This window comes from Protopterus annectens, chromosome 2.part0, assembly GCF_019279795.1.
Source record: "Protopterus annectens isolate FY-2018-M chromosome 2.part0, PAN1.0, whole genome shotgun sequence".
Lineage (NCBI taxonomy): Eukaryota > Metazoa > Chordata > Ceratodontiformes > Protopteridae > Protopterus > Protopterus annectens.
Genome location: NC_056728.1, coordinates 492180629 through 492205707, shown reverse-complemented (window position 1 = coordinate 492205707; position 25079 = coordinate 492180629). Strand labels below are relative to the sequence as shown.

Below are 25079 nucleotides of genomic sequence, written 5' to 3'. Positions count from 1 at the left end.
AAAAGAATCATTTTCTTAGTTACAGCCATTTGTTCACCCAATACTTCTGACAGACTAATCTGTAAGTATTTTTAAATCTGCAAACTCATTACAGTCCCAAAATATATGATCACAGTTGTCTCTTTCCTTACAGTCACAATACCACCATTTGCTATCTACCTGAGGAAAAATTCTTTGGAGTCTATTTGGGGTATAAAAATACCTATGCAAATACTTCCAAGCAAAGATCTCAAACCTTTTGGACTTTGTTGTATACTTGGCAGCCATACATAACCCTCCCATTGTTGTCTTGTAAACTGCTTTTCCAGTTTCTCTTCCCAATCTTTTCTAACCTCATCAGACTGATTCTTATAGTTACCTTGTAACAAAAACTCTACCACAGCATGTCATTCAGTTAAGATTTTCCATACTGTTTCATAATTATTCCTTTCCATTTCAAATTTTAAAATTCCTTCAAATCAAGATATCCTTAAGCACCTTGTTATACTGGTAGGATCAACTTATCCCACTTAACTACTGCCCCCCTCCCCCCAAGATAAATTCCTTCAAATTTTAGCAATTATTGTCCGCAATTTTGTCATCAGGTTGAAAAGAATATGCCTGGTATGTATACAAAACTAAAGGGACTAAAAACATTTTCACTGCTTGCATCTTGCTACCTATATCCACAAATAAGATCTTCCAGTTTCTCAGTTTTTGTATTCTCTTCTGTTGAGTCCCTTCCCACATATTCTTAGCTGCCATACCAGAAGCCTTTTTAACCCATACTCCTAATACTTCAATTTATCATGTCCCCATAAATATGGATATTGCTGAACCAGATCATGTCTGGGACCACAGTTAACAGCTATAGCCTTGGTTTTGATTTCATTAATTTTATATCCTGAAAGGACTTTAAACCGTCTCAAAATGTTTTGTGACACTGAGATGTACTTTTCTGATTTTATCAGGTACAAAACAATATTGTCTGCAAATAAAGCCAACTTTTCTTGATTATCATATCAATTACATCTTTAAATTGTTTGAGTCCCTTATTTTCTTTGCCAATGGCTCTAAATATTGTTTCAAAGGGGGAAGAGGACACATCTGCCTGGTTCCACTGTTCAGAAACAACTAATCAGAGAGGAACTCCCATTTTAATTCTGGTCTCCAATCCTTCACACATATCCTCCCAATTAACCTTATTATTTTATCAGTGAATGCAAATGCTTCTATTGTTCTACTCAAAATCCCAGCATAATCTGTCAAATGCTTTCTCTGCATCAAGACCCAAATAAAACAGTGATATTTTCATACATTCTGCTTCCCTCTGGATCATCATTATTCTAATAATATTGTCAAATGTTTGCAACCTCTCCTCAAAATCACACTGCTCCATATCTAGCAATTTGGCAAAATCTTTGGCATTCTTTTATCAAGTATTGACAAACACTTTATAATCTTATAATCACAGTTTAAAATTGAAATACGTCTGTATAAAGCTAGGCCATATGGGTCTTTGCTGTCCTTGGGTAATACAGCCACCACAGCTTTCTTCAAATATGTTGGTGTTTTCCCTCTTTTTAAAACACTGTTAAATAAAATCTTCCAAATCTTTCACTTTTTCCCTCTCCTAACTTCCAAACTTCCACTGGAATACCATCTCTTCCTGCAGACTTTCCTGAAGATTTGTTATACATGACTGTTTTTATCTCTTACTGTTCTATCTTAACTGTTAATAGTTGAGCCTCATCTTCCTCTAACCTTGGCATAATTAAGTCTTCCATAAATATTTCCATTTGTGTTAATTCCTGAATTTTACATTTCTTTGCTTTACACAAATTTTCTTAGAATTCCCAAAATATGTTCAAAACTTCTACAGGATCTCTATTTATTTTTCTTATTATAGTCTCCCTAAGATTCGCAACAACCTTTTGTACTTTGTGCTGCTTAAGGCATTGTGCTAAAAGGTTTTGTGCTCTATAGCTATTATCAAAAACTAGTTGCTTAACGGCAGTCTTTTTAAACTCATGTATATTATGCAGATACGCCCTTATTTTCTCTTTAGCACTATGCATTTGCACCTCTTGTTTTCTAAGATTCCCCTTATTATATGATACTTTAAAAACTTTGTCAGTCCCTCTAAGTAATTCCTATTACTTCTTAATCATATTTATTTCTCTCTCTCTTACTTCTACTGTTTTTAAACTACATTTTTATTTTCCCCACTCACTACCTATAACTTTCACAGATATTTTTATCTTCCATAAAACTTTCAAATAATTTCCACTACCCATTCCTTAAACTCCTCTCTTTTAATAGGGATTTGGGAAAGCACCACTGTTTCATTTTTACTTCATTACCTTGCTTTTTTATCTTGGATTTTATTACTAATCTGAAATAGTTACTAGATGTGTGTCAAAACTTTCAAGTAACGCAAATCTTCCTGTGAAATATAACTTCTATCTAGTCTAGTCCGGTTATTGTACCTTGGGGAATAATGTGCAAATTTTGTCGAAGTTCCTACAACTGAATTCATATCTTCCATACCAAATATTTTTATACATTTCTTCTGAAATCTACCTTCTTATACTTCCTTTCTAGGTCCCCCGACACATCTTAATTGTTGCAAATCAAGTTCTAGCCCCCCACCTATAAATAATACTCCCTGTTTTAAGCTGATTTCTCCCAAAATCTTTTTTAAGTTCCACAACAGCAGTTTTTGGCAGAATATAAATACATGCAAGCATATACCTCATCCCTTGCCAACAGCCCCTTCATACTACAAATCTACCATTACTGTATTTTTCACCTCATCTATCACTACTAGAGCTCTAGCAATTAGTACAACTTCTCACTTTGCCTATGTCCCTGATATTCAACTGGATTTTCATCCTGATAGCCTTTTGTCAAATTCACATACTTATTTCTTTCAAAATGTGTCTCATGCAGCACTGCTATTTCCATTCTGCATTTCTTAACACTACTTCAATACTCTTTCTGTCTATACCTGTAAATCCATTTACATTCCAAGACATTATGGATACAGTAGCCATTATGATAAAAAAATACTTTTCCCACATACTATACACAACAGTTTTTTGAAAGTGTATCTCACACTTTTGTGTAACATGCACACACTAATTTTTCAGGCTGATCTTTTATACAGTTTATCAGATGTTGCCTTTCCCATCTAGATTCAACCTGTGGGTTATCAAATCTGAATCTGATCTGAGACCAGCCATATACCAAAGACTTCAATTTGCTGAGATCTTCCTCCTCTATCTACAATCCCTTGCTCATTGGGATTATCATAGACCTCATTTGCTGCCATTCCTGGACAGCAGCTTGGTCGACTGCTCCATCAGAGTGTATCCTTTTTGGAGTGTTTAAAGTTCTTTAGACTGTTCTTAGGTCCACTGCCCTTGCATTTCATAGTGTGGTATGCTGTAGCTAGTGTGTTAGTTTTGCAGTACCTAGAGTAGGTTAGGGTAGGTTCTAGGAATGGGTTTTGTTTTCTAACATGCTTTTCCTACCCAGTGTGTTTATTCTTAGGGTTCGTGTTTGCTGTGTGCTTAGGTCTGTTCTGATAGTGTTTTAGTTTCTACTTGAGTTATGAAAAAGGGGATTTAAAAAAATGCATTGCTTGAGGACACAAGCTCCCTCAGAGGAAGCCTATGACAGGTGCTTGTACTGTTTTGGGGCTGGCCATCTCAATCTTTCTTGTTCTGTTTGTAATACGTTTAGCACTTAAGAGCAGTGCCAAGTTGATCCGAAATGACTTTTGCCTGCTGCTGCTGCTTCACCTTCTTCTAGCAAGGGAGGTAGTCCAATCGGGGTTACAAGCATAGCTCCAAATACCCCAAAGCAGCAAAAGGAGATTGAAAAAGTTCAGCTCCCTTGTCTTCCTCTGATCCAACAGATCCAAAAGTCTCAAGACCTTCAACTCCCCCGGTGGCTTTGGCACTGTCATCATCTCTGTCAGTTGTGGGAAAGGCTCCATCGCCTGTTATTAGTGCACATAGCCCCTTCTTGTTCAAGGATGTACCATGAGGGTAGCAGCATCCTGGAAGAAGGTGGTGGTAATGGTAATACCTAAAGAAGGTAAAAATCCATTGGATCCAGCTTTATACAGGCGCATTTCAATATTAAACCAAGATTATAAAGTGTTCATGTCTGCAATGACTAAAAGAATGGCAAAAATTATACCAAAATTGATAGATATGGATCAGTGTGGTTTTGTGGAGGGGAGGCAAACATTTGACACTATTAACAGAACACTGATGATCCAAAGGGAAGCAGAATTTTGGACGGTACCACTTTTATTGCAGGGTCTTGATGGAGAGAAAGCATTTGCCAGAGTAGACTGGGACCTCATGAGCAGGGCAATGGAAGCATTTGCTTTCTTTGATACAATTATAAGGCTGATTAGAAGAATATATGATGGATCTGAGGTGCAAATTAAAGTGGGTGGGGTCCTCTCCGATAATTTCTGCTTGAGTACAGGAACCAAGCAGGGTTGTCCGCTTTCCCCTTTGTTGTTTGCATTACATTTAGAACCCTTGGCAAAAAAAATAAGGGACTCACAAATTCAAGGATATAATTGGTATGATAGTCAGGAAAGCTGGCTCTATTTGCAGATGATATTAATTTTGTACATGACAAAACCAGAAAGGGACATTACAGTGTTGTGGAACACTTTAAGACAGTTTCAAATCTTCTCAGGATACAAAATTAATGAGGCTAAAACAAAGGCAATAGTGGTAAATTATGCACCTACACACAAACTGGGCCAACAATATCCATATTTATGGGGATATGATAAAATGAAGTATTTAGGAGCATGGATTATAAATGACTCTGGTGGCAGCTAAGGTTATGTGGGAAGAGACTAAACAGAAGATAATGCAAAAACTAAGAAACTGGAAGTTTTGTTATATGGATATGGATATTAGGATACAAGCCATTAAAATCTTTTTAGTCCCTTTAGTCTTGTACACAGGTCAGTCATACTTTTATCAACCGGACAATAAATTGTAGATAGCAATTAAAAAAAAAAGAGCTGAAGGATTTTATCTGGAAAGTGGAGACAGTAAGGATCAAGTGGGATAAGCTGATTCTACCAAAAGAACAAGGACTAGGATTACCTAATTTGAAGGGTATTTTAAAGCAACACAGTTAAGGCTCTTATGCATAGCACAAGCAGAAAAGTAGAGTTCAAAGTTGAAAGGAATGATGCTGACACAGGGAGGAAACACAAGAAATAAGGACAGATTCGGATTTTGGATGCAGACTCTTAAGGAGAACAACCAAAATCATACAAAGTATTATATTCATAAAACAGCAGGGAGTATTCTAAGAACCAAACCAGTACGAGAATGTAGAAAAACGATTTTGATGATAGGGATGACTGTGGTCAAGGATACAGATAATAGGCAAGAGGGGGCTGGAATTTATTGGAAAAGAATGGCAAAAGAACCAAGGTATTGGGAGCAAATAACTTGAAAGGGAAAGGTAACAGAATGGGAAAAGGCCAAGAATGTATTTGGACTGCAGGTTAAACATTTTCTTCCCTATCAATGATTGATATCAGAGTACAGGCAAACAGAAAGAAATAGGGGCTTCCTAAATGAAAGACCAGCACTGGGAGAGTTTTTAATACAACAGAAGTTGCTGTTAAAAAAGAATAATTAGTAAAGCATATACAATATTGCATGAGAATTATAAGAATCAATCAGAGGAGTTTAGAAATGATTGGGGAGAGAAATTGGATAAGCAATTCACAAAAAGACAATGGGGGATATATGTATATCCCCTAAATATACAACAAAGTCTAGAAGAATTAGGATCTTTGCCTGAAAGTGTTTGCATAGCTATTTTTATACCCCAAGTAGACTCCAATGCATTTTTCCTCAGATGGATAGCAAATGCTAGAGGTGTGACAAGCAAGAAAGGGGTAGTTGGGAACATATTTTTGGGAGTGCAATGAGCTGGTAGACTTTAGGGATTCCCTGCAGACCACTCTGTTTGAGATGCTGGGTGAGCAGACTGAACTGATTGGGGAGATGATTTTTTTTAATTATGTTACAGAATCAGAATTGCCTAGATTCTGTAAAGCCTTGCTGTGTCTAATTATGGTGGCTGCCAAAAAAGCAATTACTAGAAAATGGAAATTAAAGTCTAGACCAACTTTACTAGACGTAGTGAATATAGTAACAGAGATAAAACAACCGCAAATGGGATCTTTAGAAAATGGAAGGAGCAAACTACATATGAAACAATTGGAATTGTGGGAACAATATATAAAGAGCAGGAATGAGGTTTAAGATACAGGATTTGAATGAGCCATAGAAAGATTAACTGACAACAACTGGATGGTTCATAAATGATGTACAATGTTTGTAACTACAGTTATTTCCATGGTGTCTGTGACGTGAACTGTTTGCAACTAAAGTGGTAACATTTTGTATGTTCTTCATTTATATTAATGTAAGACTGCCTTTGTCATATGTGAATATTTAATTCACATGTTTTGTGAAAAAATGTTTTTTAAAAACAAAGATGTTTGCAAAAAAAAAAAGGATGTACCGTCAGGAAGGACCTTTTCCCCTTTTATGCTACAGGAGTCCACACCAGAGTTACCCCAGTCTCCACCCTAGATCAGAGATTCTCTGGTTCAAATCCAGTCAAACCTTTCATCCAGTAGGTGAGCCTACTAGCCTCCTTCGGTGGCTTTGTTGGCTCGGTCATCCTGGGCAGTCGGGAGTTAAAATCCGCTGATTTGGATCAAATGTAGTTAGGACTTATCCCTTCAGCTTTGGGCCCCTGACCTGAAGTTTCTTCTTTACACTGGTTTCCTCCTTCAGGCCTGATGGTTCTGAGGTCATTGGACCTGGTTACCTTTTCTCCCTTAGTATCGGATCTGACAGCTTGGCTGATTTTTACTCCTACTCCTATCTTGGTTTCCTAGACTCCCATCTGCTTCAGACCAGTGTGGGCCTCTGAGCTGAGACACTGAAACAGGAGTATCCAGGTCATGTTTGATTCCTGTTTTGGGGTGGACTCTTCCACTTCTGGTCTCTGCTCTAGATAGCGCTGCTCCAGTCTCAGTGTCGGGGCAAGCTAGTGCGGCTCCGGAGTCCAATAAGTCTTTGGGATATTTGGAGTTTAGGTATGCCAGCTCTGGACAGCTTGCTTCAGTTTTTGCCTTTGATGTTGTGGACAGGATGTTCTCCTGTCAGGTGAAGGAATGGTCAGGAAGTCTGTGCCTGTGAACACTCTTCAAGCCTGCTCCAAGATCGCTCATCCCGGATGGACTCCAGTCTGCACTTCCTTCAGGGCCCGTACGCCTCTTCCCTTTCTCTCCTGGACCCAACAGGACAGGAGGTTTAGGAAAGAGTTGGTAAAGAGGAAGCATCTGTATTCTCCTGAACAGTCCCTCATCAAGGATACTGACTTTGAGAGGGGATGCCTCCTTTGGCAATCTTTTGGCATGACTTTGCCAGTGTGCGAGGGTTGGGCAACCAAAGTTCCACATCCAGAAGAGTCTGTATTTTTGGAGGCCTTCAGGGTGAGTCCATCCAATTCCTAGGTAGTTCTCCCTCTGGATGTCCTTACTGACCTGGTCTACCAAAGGGTGTAGAAGGAGCCCAATATGGTGCAACTGATCTTGAAAAAAACAGACAAGATTCTCACCCTTCCCAAGGGATGGCAACACTGGGGGAAGAGTTTGGTTGTGGATGCAATTGTGGTGGTGGTGGCCACTAAAAAGGACATCTCGAATAAGAGTTCATTGGTTAATCCCCCAAACAGGGAATCTGAGGCGCTGGACTAGTAAGGAAGCGATCCTACACCTCAGCCATGTTCGCAATTAGGACTTAGAAATATCTTGCTCATTTGACAAGACTTCAACATAAAAGAGAGTGTCAGAAGTGTAAAGTGCAATTACGACTCAGCAGACTTGGAGTCTCAGAAGAATATGAAGACTCAGATGTCTGCTTTACAGTCTACTGCTAATGTGCCCATGCATCTGTGGTTGATGGAACATCACAATCCGCAAGCTCCAGTACTGCCATGTGTTGCTGTGCTTGAATGAGGCCATGCAATTTTGTGGAGTGCTTCAAGGCATCCTTTAAATCCCCCTTTGAAGACTCTTCATTTTTTTCTCCTTTTCATTTTAACGACACTTCGACCAGAAGTGAGCAGGACAGGAGGATGCTGTTAGCCATAGGAGTACATTTTGCTACCCCTCAACAGACCTTGTCTGGGAACCATAAAGGGGGAAGATGTCTCTTTTGTTGGAAATTGCAGTACGCTTTTCAGGAAACTCCTTCTGAGGGTTTCACCTATGGAGGCGAGCGGGGGGGGGGTTCACAACAGAGTCTGCCCTCACGGCAGTGGTGGTCAGCAGAATGAGGGGTTTCACTGAGCCTTCTCTGGGAGGCTCTTTCAGGGCCCTCAAAGGTTGCCAGAATGTCCAGCTCTGGAGGCAGCTAGGGGTTGTTGGCTGTACTCCCAGAAGCTTGGGGGGACCATCATCTCAGCTGCATGGGTGTTGAATCATATCCAGAGGCTGTACAGTTCCATTTTTGGAAAAATCAAACTTAAATCTCAAACATCTCCCAGATGTGCCACCCTGTCAGAGGAAGGATGCAGCCATTAAAATTCAAAAGCTGTTACAAAACAGAGTCATCCATGAGGTCCACCAGACCAGCTAAGATTTGGGGTCTATTCAAAGTTCGTTTTGGTTCCAAAGAAAAATGATCTCAGACTAATTTTTCACTTGAACAAGTTGAATTGTTTTGTAAAGAAGAACAAGTTCCCGATGGTCAAAGTGCAGTGCAATCCATTCCAACTCTCTGGAGGAAAGAGAGCTGGATGTGCTCCATTCACACATGCACACCCATTAGGGTGGCAATGTGGTACAAAGGCTAGTGCTGCTGCCTCACACTGCTTAGTTCTCAGTTTCAGTTCTCTGCTGGGATGCCTTCTGTGCAGTGTTTGCAAGGCCTCTTCTACATCCTTGTAGTTTTTTCAGATGCTCTGGTTTCCTCTCACATCCCAAAAGCATTCCACAGGTGAATTGGCAATCCCCGAAAGTGTCCATGCGTGTGTATGTGTTTATCCTAAAATGGGCCACTCAATATTACCTTCACTGCTTTGTGCCCACTGAGTTTGAGTGCAGGTTCCAGCTTCCTAAGACCATAAAATTAATTAAGTGGATAATCACATAATGGATGAACTGACGAAATATGCTATGCTAATTACACCACTTCTTTGAAGTAGCTTACAGCAAAAAATGAGGTAAAAATCAAACCTGTAAAGTCTACATGTGAGATGCGAAGCCAAGATGTTCAGTCTACATCTACTTTCTAACTAGTTTTACATAAAATGAACATTTTTTTTGAATAAAACAAACATGACATAACTAACAAAAGGCATGCCTTGGGACCATGCAGATCAACAATAAACTGTTACCATACCTCTTCAAAAACAGCGGCTTTGTTCACTTTTTCCCTGGCAATATCACAGATTTTCAGGATCCCTAATGCAAAGGCCTTCATTGCAGGATCTTCTATTAAATCAGGATTATGAACGTAGAGACATGTAAACACAGTCTGAGCTAGAGAGTGACCTTCTAGCCACGTTATCTGAAAAGAGAATTGAGTATTCCATTAGTACACCATAATATAAGCAGAAATTTGAGAAAATAAAAGTTATGTACTCACCATAACTATGCATCTGCGTTGTCCATTTTTGTTCTTCCTCAATAAATGGGTCTAGGATCAGACTTGGTCGCTTTTCTCTAGATTCTAGGATCAGTCTCTTGAGCTCCCTCCTTTACCCATAATGCCCCTGACCACTACATTATCTCAGATCGAGTATGCTGCTACTATACTATCTTAGAAATATAAAACATTATCATAGTACTGCAGAAAAAGTGAAATAGTAACAGAACAGGAGCTCATAAAGGAACTGTGGTTCCTACCAAAAATCTTCATCAGGTCATTCCTAAAGACATGGATGGGGGAAGGTTGGGAGGGAAATTGAGAAAGAATGAAAATGGGCAACACAGGTGCATAGTTATGGGGAGTACATAACTTTTATATCTGATGTTATCATTTTCATTTGTTCCTCAATGAATGGGACAGAGTCCCCATGAACAGTAGCCTTGTGAGGCCCTCATGTTAGGATGTCCCGGAGAACCAAATGCAGCCCTGTTTTTGGAGATGATATCCAACTTGTAATGATGAATAATGGTATGAGCAACAGACCAAGTGACAGCTGCACAAATATCATTAATAGAAGCTCCGGCCCAAAAGGCAGCTGGCTTAGCCATTGACAGAGTTGAATGTGCTTTTGGTTGTCTTAGCAAGATTAAACTTATCGATGAGTAAACATGAGAAATGCAGTCAGTTATCCATTTTCTTATTGTGCTTTTTGAAGTTGGTTTTCCCAATCTCTTCTTGGCAAATGAAACAAACAATTTATCAGTTTTCCTAATTTCTTTTGTCCTATGAAGATAGAAACAAAGTTCCCTATGTACATCTAAAAGGTGAAGCATGTATTCTCCTTTATTGCCAAATTTAGGAAAAGAAACTTGCAGGTTTATGACTTCATTGATGTTTGTTTCTGAAGCAACTTTGGGTAACAAGGAAGGATTAGTATGCGAGGTAACCCTATCTTTATGGAAAATCAAGTAACGTGGTTTTGAAGAGAGTGCTTGGAGTTCAGAGACTACTCACAGAAGTTAGAGCGATAAGACAGACCATTTTTCCAAGAAAGAAATTTGAGATCTGTTTTAGTTGAGGGCTCACAGGGTAACTGTACTAAACTTTGTAATACCGCAGTAAGATCCCAAGGTGGAGTATGATTCTTTATCTGGGGTCTAAGTAAAAAGGTACCTTTAAGAAATCAAAAAACAGACAAAACCTCTTGGTAACAGGTAGTACTAACAAACAAACTCAAAGAAAAAAGAAATAAAATAAACATAGTATGACCAACGCAGCGGGTAAATTAAATCCAAAACTTTAATATAGGTGAACTCTTTCATGGAACAATCCACTTCTTCAGACCATAAAATCACAATAAATAATTCACATACAAATCAGACCTACAATTAATACACAGCCAATAAGAATTCACTTGTAATTAAAGTCAATGAACTATACCATGGGCTTTCAGTACCTGTTTTATAGGTTCATAGGTAGGTACTAGGCTATCGGCCCTAGGGCCCATACAAGCCTAGCCAAAAAATGTACCCTGGCTTTCGCCACCCAAGAAAATTATTTTCCTGTGCCCCCTGTCGAGCAGAGCCACAGAAGTGATCCCCGGGGGGAATTTCCTATTTCCCATTCAATCATCAAGATTTTTCTTGAAGAGTGCTAATGAGTAGCTCTGCTTGACATAGATAGGTAGTCTGTTCCAGACTATGGGAAGTCTCTGGGACAGGAATCTATCCCTCCAGCATGTTTTGTTTATTGTGGTGACAAGGTTAAGGTCCCTAGAGCATGTAGCTCGGAGGGATTGGGATTTCTTTAAGTGGAGCATGTCCAACAGCTCTGGGTTTGACATAGCTTTGTATGTTAGGCAGAGATCGCCCCTGAGTAGGCAATATGCGATGGAGTAAAGCTGTAGCTTTTTGAGACGGTCTGCATAGGGCATCTGTTTGAGGCCAGTAATAGTCTTTGTGAGGTATTTCTGTGGTCTTTCCAGTTGTTGTAGATGTCTTGTGACGTACATACCAAAAGGGGCGTTGTACTCTATAATGGGTCTAATGAGTGATGAGTAGAGGGGAACAATGACCTCTTTTTTCTGGATGAGAATCCTTTTGTGATGAGATGAGCCACGTAGAAGGATTTTCTGACCACTGTGGCGATGTGATTATCAAAGGAGAGACTACTGTCCACCTGTGTCCCAAGGTCTCATCACATTTTTGGCATTAAGTAGACTACCAGCTATGTGGTAGTTCATGGGTACAGAGTTTTACCAAAGGGGATGACAATACACTTTTTGGCATTGAGCTTCAGGCCATGGCTTTGACACCAGGTATCTGTCTCAGTGAGGCCCTTTTGTAGTTTGTCCACATCGTTAGGAGTTGCGATTATGGCTCCTAGTTTGCAGTCATCTGCAAACTTTGTTAGCCAAAGATCTTCTGTGTTGGCCTGCACTTCAGAGAAGTAGATACCAAACAGGAGAGGACCCAGGACTGAACCCTGTGGTACTCCACTTGTCACTGGTCTGATGTCGGATTTGGAATACGCTACTTTCACAGTGTGGGTTCTGTCCATGAGCCAGTTGGCAACCCATCTTGTGACATAGGGATTTATACCTAGTTTAGTGAGCTTATCTATAATTCCAGAGTGGGGGATGGTGTCAAAAGCCTTAGCGAGATCTAGATAAGCTGTGTGAACCATTTTACCCTCATCTATGGCTTTGGTGACTGCTTCAAATAAGTCAATCAGGTTTAGGAGACATGATCTGCCTTTTACAAATCCAAACTGAGTAGGGTCCAGAGTTTGGAGATTACCAATGCCTTTGTTTATGAGTTCCATGATGATACATTCCATGGCCTTGCAGACCAGGCTCGTCAGGCTAATGGGGCGGTAGTTCCCGGGGTCCGTCGTGGCTCCCCCTTTGTGGAGTGGGATAACTGTTGCGGTGCGCCATTCAGTGGGTATAAAGCCTGAGGTGAGGCTATGATTGAACATGGTGCTTAGGTAGGGTGCCAGTTCATTCTGTAGTTCGTGTAGAATGCAGCCTGGGATATTGTCAGGTCCCATGGATGCTGTGTTCTTGGCTTTGGAGAGTGTGTTTTTTACCTGTGCAGCCGTGATTATAGGAACTTTGCATTCTTCCGGTATAGAGATGGGCCCTCTAGGGGGTGAGAGGGGGATAAAGTTAGCAATGAGCCTATCTGCTAGGATGTTGGCAATATCAGTTGGTTCTGTATATTTAGTGCCATTATGCTGTAACTCAGAGCAGATCTGAGTGTTCCCATTTAGATTCTTGACATAGCTATAGAATGCTTTGTGGTTGTCTGTAGAGTCAGTGGCAATTTTGTTTTCATAACTAGCTTTGGAGGATTTTATGAGGGATCTCAGCTTCTTACTGAGGTTGACCAGGGAGTTCCTCCAGTCATGGGATTTTACTCTTTTTTGCAACAGTTTCTTTCTTCTGTTGTAGAGTTTGTTTATGGCAGAGGACCACCAGATTGGCTTCCTTTTTTTGGAGGATAACATCTTGGTTCTATTAGGGATAGCATGATCCATGCACTCGTGTAAGTGCTTATAAAGTGCATTTGTGTAGGGTCATACCTCTATTGTCCGTCTGCATGGGTGTCATGAAGTTTGCCACTTCTGTCTTAAGAAGTGTGAAGTTGGCTTTTGAGAAGTTTTTTACGATGGTTTCCCTAATTGGGGCTGGGAGTGGGATGTGGATGTCTAGGCTGATAAGCTTGTGGTCGGATCTGACCAACGAGGAATTGACCTCTGGTGTGGAACACCGGTTTCCCATGTTGGTAATGACCAGGTCTAGGATATTGCTGCCCCTGGTGGGGGTGTGAATAAGTTGATCCAAGGCGTTGGAATTTATGAATTCTAGAAAACGTTGACCAAAAGAGTTGGTACATGAGTAGTTTTCCCAGTTAATGGTGGGGTAGTTGAAATCGCCCATTATTAGGGTGTTGGGTTTACCCTAATACTTTCCAGTGTATCAAGAAATGAGGAGTGTGAATCCTGGGGCATGGTGGGGGTTCTGTAGCAAGCTACAATTTGAATTGTGGTCTTGCCCAGAGTTAGTTGCACTTGGATAATCTCGGATGCATTATGCTGTGCAACTAGCCTGGAGGTGTGGATATCCTTAATGAATATGGACACGCCTTTAGTGCTTCTTTCTGGGTTAGGTGGCCGAAAGGTGTGGTATGAATTGAAGCCTGGTAATGCAGGGTTGCTCTCTGGAGCTTTGAACAATGTCTCTGTCACTGCACAGATGTCAATGTTCTCCATTTTAAGGAGTGCCTCGAGTGAGTGCATTTTGAGGTTTAGACTTCTAGCATTGAGTAGCATTACCCTCAGATTTTGCTTGCTTGTACCTGTTACGGTGGTGAATTTGTCATTTGAACCTTGCCTAAAAAAGGCACTATAGGGGTGGCAAGAGTCTTAGCCAGTATCCAGAATCCTAAGGGCGACAGGTGCAGGCCGTTTTAAAGGCGTAGACACATTCAGGCCTGATTCTCTGTGTACCTGTAAGGCTATGATCCACTTTAGTTCTGTCATTTCCACTTTATTATCAAAATCATCCAGGCGTATACTGCCATAAATCTACTATAGTACCCTAAAAGGAAAACTGTGATCTGTATATTCAACAATGTGTTTGGCAAGTGCATTGGAAACATCACATCTACTTATACATCCAGTGTCCTCTGAAATACTCACCTTTAAAGGACGTGTGGTTTTACAAATGTAAAAACTTGTGCATCTATTGCAGCTTGTAAAATAAATCAGATTGCTACTAACACAATCTTGCAGAGAACCTTGGAATAAACTTCCTGTGGGTTACTGGATGAACAAAGTATTTCTCCTTAGAAATAAAACTGCATGCCTTACAGAGAGTACATGGAAAAGTTCCAAGTCTATCTGACTTTTTCCTATTCCCCGTGGTAACATTACTAGATTTGGAAAACAGTCATCTTCTTAAAGAGACAGTTTCTAAATAAGAAGGTTTATCACCCACTTGTTTCTTAATGTTATCATCAGCCATGAGAACAGGCCAATTTTTTCTAATAAGGTCACAAACATTAGCACTATCACTAGAGTATGTAAGGATGAACTCATTGCATTTACTATTAGTTTTTTTACATTTAGGAGCCCTTCTAGTGGAAGAAAAATACAGACATGCCTCTATTGTGATGCAGTATCCCATTCTTCCAGCAAGATTTCCTAAACAATGTTGTATCTATACGACCCTCACTGTTCTTAAGCAAATGTACATCAACAAAATCTATAATGTCTAATGAAGAATTTACTGTGAACTTAAGGAAATTAGTACTAGATTCTAACTATTCTATAAAGTTAGACATTATAGATTTTTGAATGTATGTTTGATTACGAACAGTGAGGGTCATATAGATACAACATTGTTTAGAAAATCTTGTTGGAAGAATGGGATACTCCATTGCAATAGCATGCATCCCACGTACATTTATTCTAATATTATTAAAGGACAATCACTCAAGATGTCTAGATTACATACTGATCAAATTCATTTTGACACAACCCTAGGTCTACGTAAGGACCTTAAGTGTAAAGGCTGTTCGAGAAAAGAACTTAAAATCTTTGAGTACAATTAATATTAGACAAGAGGAATGTCCCTATTCTTCTTCAGTTTTATTTCTAAGGAGAAATACTTTGTTCATCCAGTAACCAGTAGGAACTTTATTCCAAGGTTCTATGCAGACTGATTTATAAGTGTACTACTTTTTAAGTTGGTAAAACCACACATTCTTTTATTTTAAGGAGCATATTTCAGAGCACATTGGATGTATATGTAGATGTGATGTTTCCAATGCACTTGCCAAACATATTATTGAATATAAAGACCACAGTTTTTCTTTTAGGGTACTACAGAAGATTTATGGCAGTATACGTCTGGTGATTTTGAAAATATAGTGGAAATGGCAGAACTAAAGTGGTTCACAGCCTTACAAGCACAGACACATTCAGCCCTGGTTCTCTACGCCTTTAAAACCAGTACTGAAAGCCTGTAGTGTAGTGCACTGATTTAAATTACAAGTTAATTCTTACTGGCTGTGTATTAATTGTAGGTTTGATTTATATGTGAATTGTTTATTGTGATTTTATGGTCTGAAGAAGTGAACTGTTCCATGACAGAGCTCACCTACATTAACGTCTTTTATTTACTTTATCCAATGTGTTGGTCGTACTTTTATTATTTATTTTTTTACCTTTAAGAAATGCCTTACATAATTTGAATGAAGCTAAAGGGAAAGCATTATCTCCAATGTGGAAGTTAGAGATGCTGCCAGCTGAACTTTGATGGTGAAGAAACTCACCCCACTTTGAATAATGGAGGCAAGAAAATCTAAAACAGCAAGGATTGGTGCAGTGAAAAGATCCAACTCTCTCTGTTGAGCCCAAAAAGAAAACTTTTTTCCATTTACTTTTACAAATCTTTCTTGTAGAGGGCTTCAGAGATGAAAATAAAACTTGGCGAACAGGACAGGAAAGCCTGGAATGTCTAGCCATCATTGGAATTGGAGAAACCAAGCAGTAAACCAAAGGCCTGAAATGTCCAGATGAGTCATACCTGATGGATGTGAATGGAGGTCTGGACTGGGGTCCAATGTCCAAGGAGGACATAGCAGATGAGACCACAGTAAGGGGAACCACACTTGTTGAGGCCAAAAGGGGGCAATGAGGATAACCTTGCTCTTCACCTGGAGTGCTTTCTGAAGGAATTTGGGGAGCAGAGGCAGGAAAGGATAAGCGTAAAGACCAGAAGGCCAAACGTGGACTACAGCATCTCTCGATGACTGTCCCTGATGGGGAATTAGGGCAAAGAACCTGTTGCACTTGCCATTGAGGGGAGAGGAGAATAGATTGCGGCAAGGCTGACCCCATTTATGGAAGATCACGTTTGCCACTGACTGAATGAGAGACTACTTGTGAAGCATCAGGGTAGTTCTGCTGAGCCTGTATGCTAGAACGCTGGATTTACCCGGAATGTGCATCGCTACAAGAAAACAGTTTGTGGAGATCGCCCACTGCTAAACTCTCATTGCTTCTCAGCAAAGGTGGTAAGATCTGGTTTCCCTTTGTTTGATGATGTACCTAACTACTCACATATTGTCTGTTTGGATAGCAACTATCCCTAAAAAAAGAGAGATCTGAAAGGCCTGCAGTGTTAAAAGGAGACACTTGTATGCAATTTTGTCTCTTCTGGGGACTACATGCCATGAACAGTCTGTCCCAAGAAATGCCCGTCACCCCATCTGGGAGGCATCCATGGTCAAAGTGGTGTTTGGGGGAAGAAGGAAGAATAAAGGACATCCTTGAATCTCGTCGGATTGAATCCACCACAGTAGGAAGTTCTTGCAAACCCAAGACAGGTTTATAGCATTGTGCATGGGCTGTCAAAGAATGGTGCCAGAGTCCACTAGAGGATTCACATATGAAGATGAGCAGCAGGTATCAAGGAAAGGGGTGAGAAAGAACCTGTCTGACATGCAATTGACATGCAATCTCAAAGTAAGAATTCCGATTTGTGATAAGACAGCAAGACAATTAACTGTATCCAGATGAGCCCCTATAAACTCAAGACTTGAGTATCAATATATGGATAGGCCAAGACAGGAAGACTTCTAGGAACACCGACCCCCTCCTAGGAAGGGGTTTCACAAGACCAACCACCTTTTTGGCATAGGATTTCTAGAATGTCTCCAAAGAAGATGTCTTCAGGTGGACATCTGGGAGACCCTTTCCCTTCATCGAAATCAGTGTCTTCTGTCAAAGATTACTGAGGGGAATCTAACGGTCTCCTTTTGCACAACCTCTTTCAGGGGACCTCTTCAGTGGGGTGTTCTGGAGAGGTATCGGAAGTGGTGGGGAGTTCCCTAACTGGAACTGACTGGGAACTCTTATAGACTGGCTGCCCCTGTGGCATTGGATGAAGAGACTCAGACACAGGATCTGAAGAGGGAGCAGGAATAACATCTGAAGAGATATGAGTCAAGACTGCTCTCTTGTGAGAGAATACCCTCTCCACCACCTCAAAGGCAGAGAGACCATGAGAAGCAGAGGTCAATCGGACCAGATCTGAAACTCTCGGATCATCCAAACTAGGACCCTCCCCAACTCTCCAGTCAAGGGATAAGCCAGAGCTGAACTGTCCAGCCCCAAGGCCCCAAAGGGAAGCAACTGTTCCAAAAGCTTCAGCATCAAAGTCATTCCCTGGGATCAGAACCTGATGCTTCGACTCCGAGACATGTCCTGTTCAAGGGGAGTCAGGACCGAATGGATCAGGGAAGTAATCGAAGTTCATAATAAAAGCACCTTTGGATCAGACAGTTCGACTCTTGGAGATCTCAGATCCGAGGGCTCTGAAACAGAAGGTCAGATCGGAGAAGGAGTAAGGACTGTATGTAAGAGGAGGTAAAGGAAAGAAAAGGAAATTACCAGTGATGGTAAGGAAGAATATCAAAGGATGGTAAACAATGATTAATTAGCCCAGTGGGTAAAGACACGATACTATTAAAAGTGATAAACACGATGTTGAGCTTGAGAGAATGCAATCCCAACCAAATTGTTAGAGTGGTAAACACGATCTGAGGAAAAGCAGTGGTCAGGGGCATTATGGGTACAGGGACAAACTTGACAGTTGGATCCTAGAATCTATAGAAAAGTGTCTAATTCGGATCAGAGACCCATTCGCTGAGGGACGAATGAAAATCACATCAGCTCACTAGGTTACACAAATGTGCAGCAAGGGATTAACTACTGTTACAGAAATTATTGTTGACAATATAAAAACTGAATGTTAAGTTTCAAAAGACTACTCCAAGGCTTACAACCCTCTGTTATTGCTGTGCCATAATCAAAACAGAAGGGCCCAACAAGTAAATTCCTCTCTCTATTCTAAGTCCAACTAAATATCACTCGTGAGTCTGGATCACGTTTCATGCATAACTAAGCAAAAGTATTTTGTTTTTGCTCCCTGAAAGGTCTCATCCAATGGCCCCTCTACCTGTAAACAATCAGCTCATTTATTCCTGGTGGTGGTGATGAAGGGGGTGTGAATGGCAGCCAAGCAATCCTGAGCTAGGCAAGAGCCCTATGGCCCATTTGACCCTTCTTAGGAAATCCCAATCAATCCTCCGTTCCCTGACAGTCAAGTGGAAGGTAGTGGGCCAGCCTACTCATCCTGAAAGGCAGCCTACCCTCTCCCTCTGGAATCACCTTCTAGAAGCTCTTCTGTGCTCAGTTAATGTTGCCTCCCAATGGGAAGTGTGGCTCGACATGCCGAGTTTGTCTCAGCTTACAAGTGTGAATGCACTCAAAGTTGGCTCAGTAGACTCGCACACTACTGTATGTAAAACCTAAAGGCTCCACTACGTCACCAGTGTGGCAAGACAGAACCGCCTCCACTTCACGATGATGGGCAAGCCAATGTCAGATACTCAACTCCCATCTTCCCCAGCCAACTCCTACAGGCATAAAAGTTACATATCAAACTCTGGTTGCCTGCCCCATCGTTGCGGCTTTATCCCTGTATACCAGGCAGCTGGTTCAAACACAAAAGTGTAGACAGACTCACATCAGTTGGATTATCTCATATGTTCAAGTGATTACTTAATCTTATCAGTTACAGATATACTAGCTGCATGTTGCTACAGACCACTCTACTGTAAGGTGTCCATTTGGAAATCACTCTTTCTCTGCAAACATTTGTCACCTGAATTCTCTTTTAAACTAGTACCCAGCAATTTAGTCATGTAACCCATCAGGTTCCTGAGACTATACTCTGAAAAGATCTTCACTTCTTAAATTTTCACTAATGAGCTGCAGGAAAGTGTCAACACCTAACTCCTTTATTAGATGGAGAAGTAATCTGCTTTTGACAATATCTGTAATCAGAGCTTTACAACTCGACTGCAAGTTATATGTCCTGTCTGTCCATTTCTTCAATAAGTACCACTACACATTATGTCCTATAACATTTGTGTAGCAATACACTATCCCTGGGATTCAATAAACTCCATGTAGGCTCTGCACACAACCTACACAAGTTTACATGTGTGTGCTGTGGAACACGGCGAGTGGCAGCAAGCATTGCACATTCAAGCCACATGGCATGTCTAAGTGAAGTTTCACGGATGGCAGCAGTGTTGCTGGCCAGGAAACCATGTAAGCAAATGCGGATTGCAATTCTGTTTAAAGAAGAGCACATACGCTCCACAGTTCTGCTCGGACTGCCACAACAATCACCAGGGCTTCACAGATAGCTCTCCAACACATCTGCATAAAGACCAACATAATGTGAGGGCAATTAATCAGAAATAGGGACACAATGAACATAGATGTTGCAGACAAATGTGGTAGAATGAAACCCAAACACACCTCTCAACCTCTTAGAGCAAGAAATCTGGACAAAGCCATAAATAATGGGGGGACAAAGGTCCAAAAAAAGGGACAGATTCTAATATTGCTCTTACAAACCTAGAAAGTTTATTATTTTTTTTAAACATCTTTATTAAATTACCACGTGTAACAGGCACATTTACATTTATATAAAAGTAAACTGTATTAAGAAGTGAAAATTAACAAATATTATGTTTCACATATATTGCTATATATCATATAACCTAAGCAACACTACATAAATTATTCAATTCTTGCTCATTTTTTAAACAAGAAACATCTTTATTAAACCATCACTCTCAACACAGGCAATCATACATTTATATAAATGAAAACAAACCACACCGACAATCCTAGTTGCAAGCATTTTTCATCACAAACCATACTGACCACACTCCCAGATGCAAACATTATACATCACTGAACAATCATTTTTAGTCAAACATTACACAACTCATTTAAATCCTGCCTTTTTTAAAACCTCATTCCTCCCCTGTATGTATTGTTCCCACAATTCCCATTTTTTCCTATAGTTTGCTCCTACCCTCTTCTAATGATCTTAATTCCAGTTATTTTATCTTTGTTACAATAATCAACTTCTAAAATAGTTTTGTTTATATTTTGATTTCCATTTTCTAGTAACTGCTTTTTTGGCAGCCACCATAATTAGACACAGCAAGACCTTACCATATCTAGGCAATTCTGATTCTGTAGTATCACAGCTCAGAAAAATCATCTCCCTTGTCATGTCAATCCACCCACCCAGCATCTCAGACAGTGCATCCCGCAGGGTCAGCCAACCCACCCCACTCCCAGAAGATATGTTCCCAAGTAGCTCTTTATTCCTTGTCACACCTCCAACATTTTCTGTCTACCTGAGGAAAAATGATCTGGAGTTTACTTGGGGTATAAAAAATATCTATGTAAACATTTCCAAACAAAAATGCTACATCTTCTAGATTTTGTTACATATTTGAGAGATATACATATGTCCTCCCACTGTTTCTTTGTGAATTGCTCATCTAATCTCTCTTCCCAATCCTTTCTAACCTCCTCTGATTGATTCTAATAGCTGTCATGCAATATTTTGTATGCTTTGGTAATTATTCCCTTTTTAATGTCAGCTTCTGTTCTAGATTCTACTAAAAACTACCAGTGCTGGTCTTTCGTTTAGGACCACCCTATTTCTTTCTCTTTGCCTATACTCTGATACCAATCCTTAACAGGGAAGGCAATCTCTAACCTGCAGTCCAAATAAATACTTGGCCTCTTCCCATTCTATTACCTTTCCCTCTCTAGTTATTTGCTTCCAATACTTTAGTTCCTTTGCCAGTTTTCTCCAATGAATTCCAGCCCCCTCTTGCCTATTGTCTATACCCCTAACAGCAGTCATCCCTATTGGCAGAATCGCCTTTCTCCATTCCCATGTTGAATTAGTTCTTAGAATATTTTCTGCTACTTTATGGATACAATTTTCTATATGATTGTTATTCTTCTTAAAGGCCTGCATCCAAAATCCCAGTTTCTCCTTGTTTCTTGAGCCCCCCCCCCTTTCAACATCAACCATTTCCACACTGAATTACAGCTTTCTGCTTGTGTTATGTCTAATAGGAGGCTCAACTGTGTAGCTCCGAAATTCCCCCTTCAAATTGGCTAAACCCAATCCACCCTGTTCTACTGGAAGAATCAGCTTATCTCACTTCACTCTTGCTGCCTCCCTTCCCAAATAAAGTCCTTAACCTCTTTATTAATTGCTATCCACAACTTCTCTTCTAGTTGAAAAAAATATGCTTGACCTGTGTATAAGACTAAAGGAACTAAAACATTTTTTGACTGCTTGTATCTTACCATCTATATCCATATAACAAAGCTTCCATTTCCTCAGATTTTGTATTCTCTTTTGTTTAGTCTCTTCCCACATATCATTAGCTTCCACAACAGAATCATTTTTAATCTACATTCCTAAATATTTCTTTTTATCATGTCCCCATAAATACAGATATTGCTGAACCAATTCGTGTGTGGGTACATAATTTACCGATTTTGCCTTTGTTTTAGCTTCATTAATTTTGTATCCTGAAAAGATCTGAAACTCTCTCAAAATGTTCCACAACAGTGTAATGTCTCTTTCTGGTTTTGTCAGGTATAAAATAATATCCTCTGCAAACACAGCAAGATTTTCTTGACAACTATATACTATACTATGCTAATTATATCCTTGAATTTCCGAGAGCCTTATTTTCTTTGCCAGTGGTTCTAAATATAATGCAAATAACAAAGGGGAAAGAGGACACCCCTGCCTAGTTCCTCTGCTCAGGCAAAAATTATCACTCAGGACCCCACCTAATTTAATTTTTGCCTGCGATCCCTCATATATCCTCCTAATCAACCTTATACATTTGTTTCAGGAAATGCAAATGCTTCCATTGCCCTGTTCATAAAGTCCCAGCTTACTCTGTCAAATGCTTTCCATGCATCAAGACCAACCAATTACATTCTGCTTCCCTCTGGATCTTAAGTGTACTGGTAATGTTGTCAAATGTTTGCCTCCCCTCAACAAAACCACACTAATCCATACCTATCAATCTTGGCATTACTTTTGCCATTCTTTTAACCATTATAGACATGAACACTTTATAATCATGGTTTAGTATTGAAATAGGCCTGTATTGTTTTCTTCCAGGATGTTGGTACTTCTCCTCTTAAAATACTTTTAAACAAAACTTTCCAGATCTTACTTAATTTTTTCCCTCCTAGCATCCAAACCTCCACAGGAATACCATCTATTCCTGGGGACTTTCCTGTAGACTGGTTATACATCACAATTTTTATCTCATCTCCTCCTATCCTAACAGTTAGTAATTGAGCCTCATCTACCTCTAAAGCTTGCATATTTAATTCTTCCATTAACATTTCCATTTCTATATTTTCTTGGTTTCCATATTTCTCTGCTTTATACAGACTTTCATAGAATTTCCAAAATATTTCTAATACCTCTACAGGATCTTGTTACCTTCCTTGTTCTAAGCTCCCTATGCTTAACCACAGCCATTTCTACTTTCTATTGCCAGAGTCATTGTGCTAAAAGTTTTTGTGCACTACTGTTATTATCAGAACAGTTGCTTAACAGCAATCTTTCTAAACTTGTACATAATATCGAGGTAATCCCTTACTTTCTGCTTAGCATTCTGTAGTTGATCATCTTCTTATTCTGTGAGATTCCCCCTATTCTCCAATACTTTAACATTTGTCAGTCCCTATTAATTCTTGTTGTCTTAACCATAGCTCCCTTTTACATCCACTCTATTTTTAAACTCCACCTTAATTTTATCCCACTCCCTAGCAATATTTTATTGCTGTCTTCTCTAATAGCTTCAAATAATCTCCACTACCCATTCCTTAAATTCCTCTCTTTTCAACAGATAGGTGGAAAACCACCAGTGTCCCATTTTGAAATATTTATTGGGTGCATATCAAGACTTTCAATTAAATGCATACGTTCCAGTAAAATGTAAATTCTGTCTAGCCTAGCCCAGTTTTTTTTACCTTTGGAAATATGTAAATTCACTCCAACCTTTTATTACTGAGTTCACATCTTCCATGCCAAATATTTTCATAAATTTCTTCAAAAAATATTTTTCTTTGTTCTTTGTTATACTTTCTCTTCTGTGCCCCCCAGACACATCTTCACTGTTGCAAATCACATTCCAGTCTCCATCTACAAGTAATATTCCTTACTGAAAACTGATTATTTCTCCCAGAATTTTCTTAAGCTTCGTTATAGCAAGTTTGGGTTTTATATAAATACATGCCAGTATAATCCTCCTCCCTTGTCAGTAGTCCCTTAGCACTACAAATCTGCAATTACTATCTTTTTATAGTCTTCTATCACTATTGGAGTTCCTTTTGCAATTAATACAAGTACTCTTCTTTTCCTTTGTCCCAAGTATTCCGCTGAATAACCATCCTGAAAACCTTTATCAAATTAACATGTTCAGTTCTTTCTAACTGTGTCTCCTGTAACATAGCTATTTGCACTCCACATTTTTTAATATAGTTCACTACTCTTTTTTTATATTTATCTGGGAGACTGTTGACATTTAAAGATGTTACAGAAAGCATAATTGCATTAAAAGGTTAATATTCCCACCTTTTATGTACAACACCTTTTTGTTAAATGTCTAGTTTCAGTTTTTGTGTTACATGCATACACTGACTGGTTGAACTTTTATACACTTGTTTCTTGTCATTATCCATTTGAGCCTATGTCACATCTTCTGACAGTTTTGTCAGAATCAACTCCTTATGTTGGTAGGATTGCATCTTTACTATTAAAGGTATAGGTTGCTTTTCATAGCCAGGTTTGGAGCATACACATGATGTGCTCTTTCAACTAAACTCCAGGTTTGGAATACCAGTCCAATTGCTTATTTGTGCTTTCATAAAGTTAATGCAGTCTGTTCCTTCCAGCTTCTTCGGTACAGCTGAAAATCTCAAGTTTTGCCAACATCCTGTGTTCTCTAATTCTATCATTTTTTAAACACCTCTTCCTGAGCAGTCTCACATTCAGTCAACATTTTCTTCATTTCAACCTTTGAGTTTTGCAGCTTTATCACCTCATCTGAATATCTGTTTAAAACTTCTTCCATTTTTTCCAACCTTTTGTTGTTTGTGTTCACATACTCTATTAGTGTTTTGTTTATTTTAACCAGGTCTGTGAGCAGTTGTCTTATATCTTTCTGTAGGTTAGCGGAACATATGTCTGGAGATTGCATTGCTTTTTGCTGAACACCTGCAGAACTTTCCCCAGTCGGGGTTTCTGCCTCACTTTTTGTAGCTGATTTTTTTCCAGGTCCTCTGTATTTCTTTTTCCTGGCATCCAGGCATTACACTTACTAGCCAGTGACTGAAATCTACCCATAAACACAAGTCTACTACACGTCT

At 39.6% G+C, this 25079-nt stretch overlaps 1 protein-coding gene across 1 annotated transcript in view; it reads right to left on the bottom strand.

Moving 5' to 3' along the window:
• The window catches only part of NAA35 (N-alpha-acetyltransferase 35, NatC auxiliary subunit), a gene marked incomplete in the record, with an annotated part of 1521359 nt that overhangs the window by 942921 nt on the left and 553359 nt on the right, over window positions 1-25079 (bottom strand). The window contains 1 exon segment of the mRNA XM_044060897.1: window positions 9462-9629. Coding sequence (XP_043916832.1) covers window positions 9462-9629 — 168 coding nt within the window.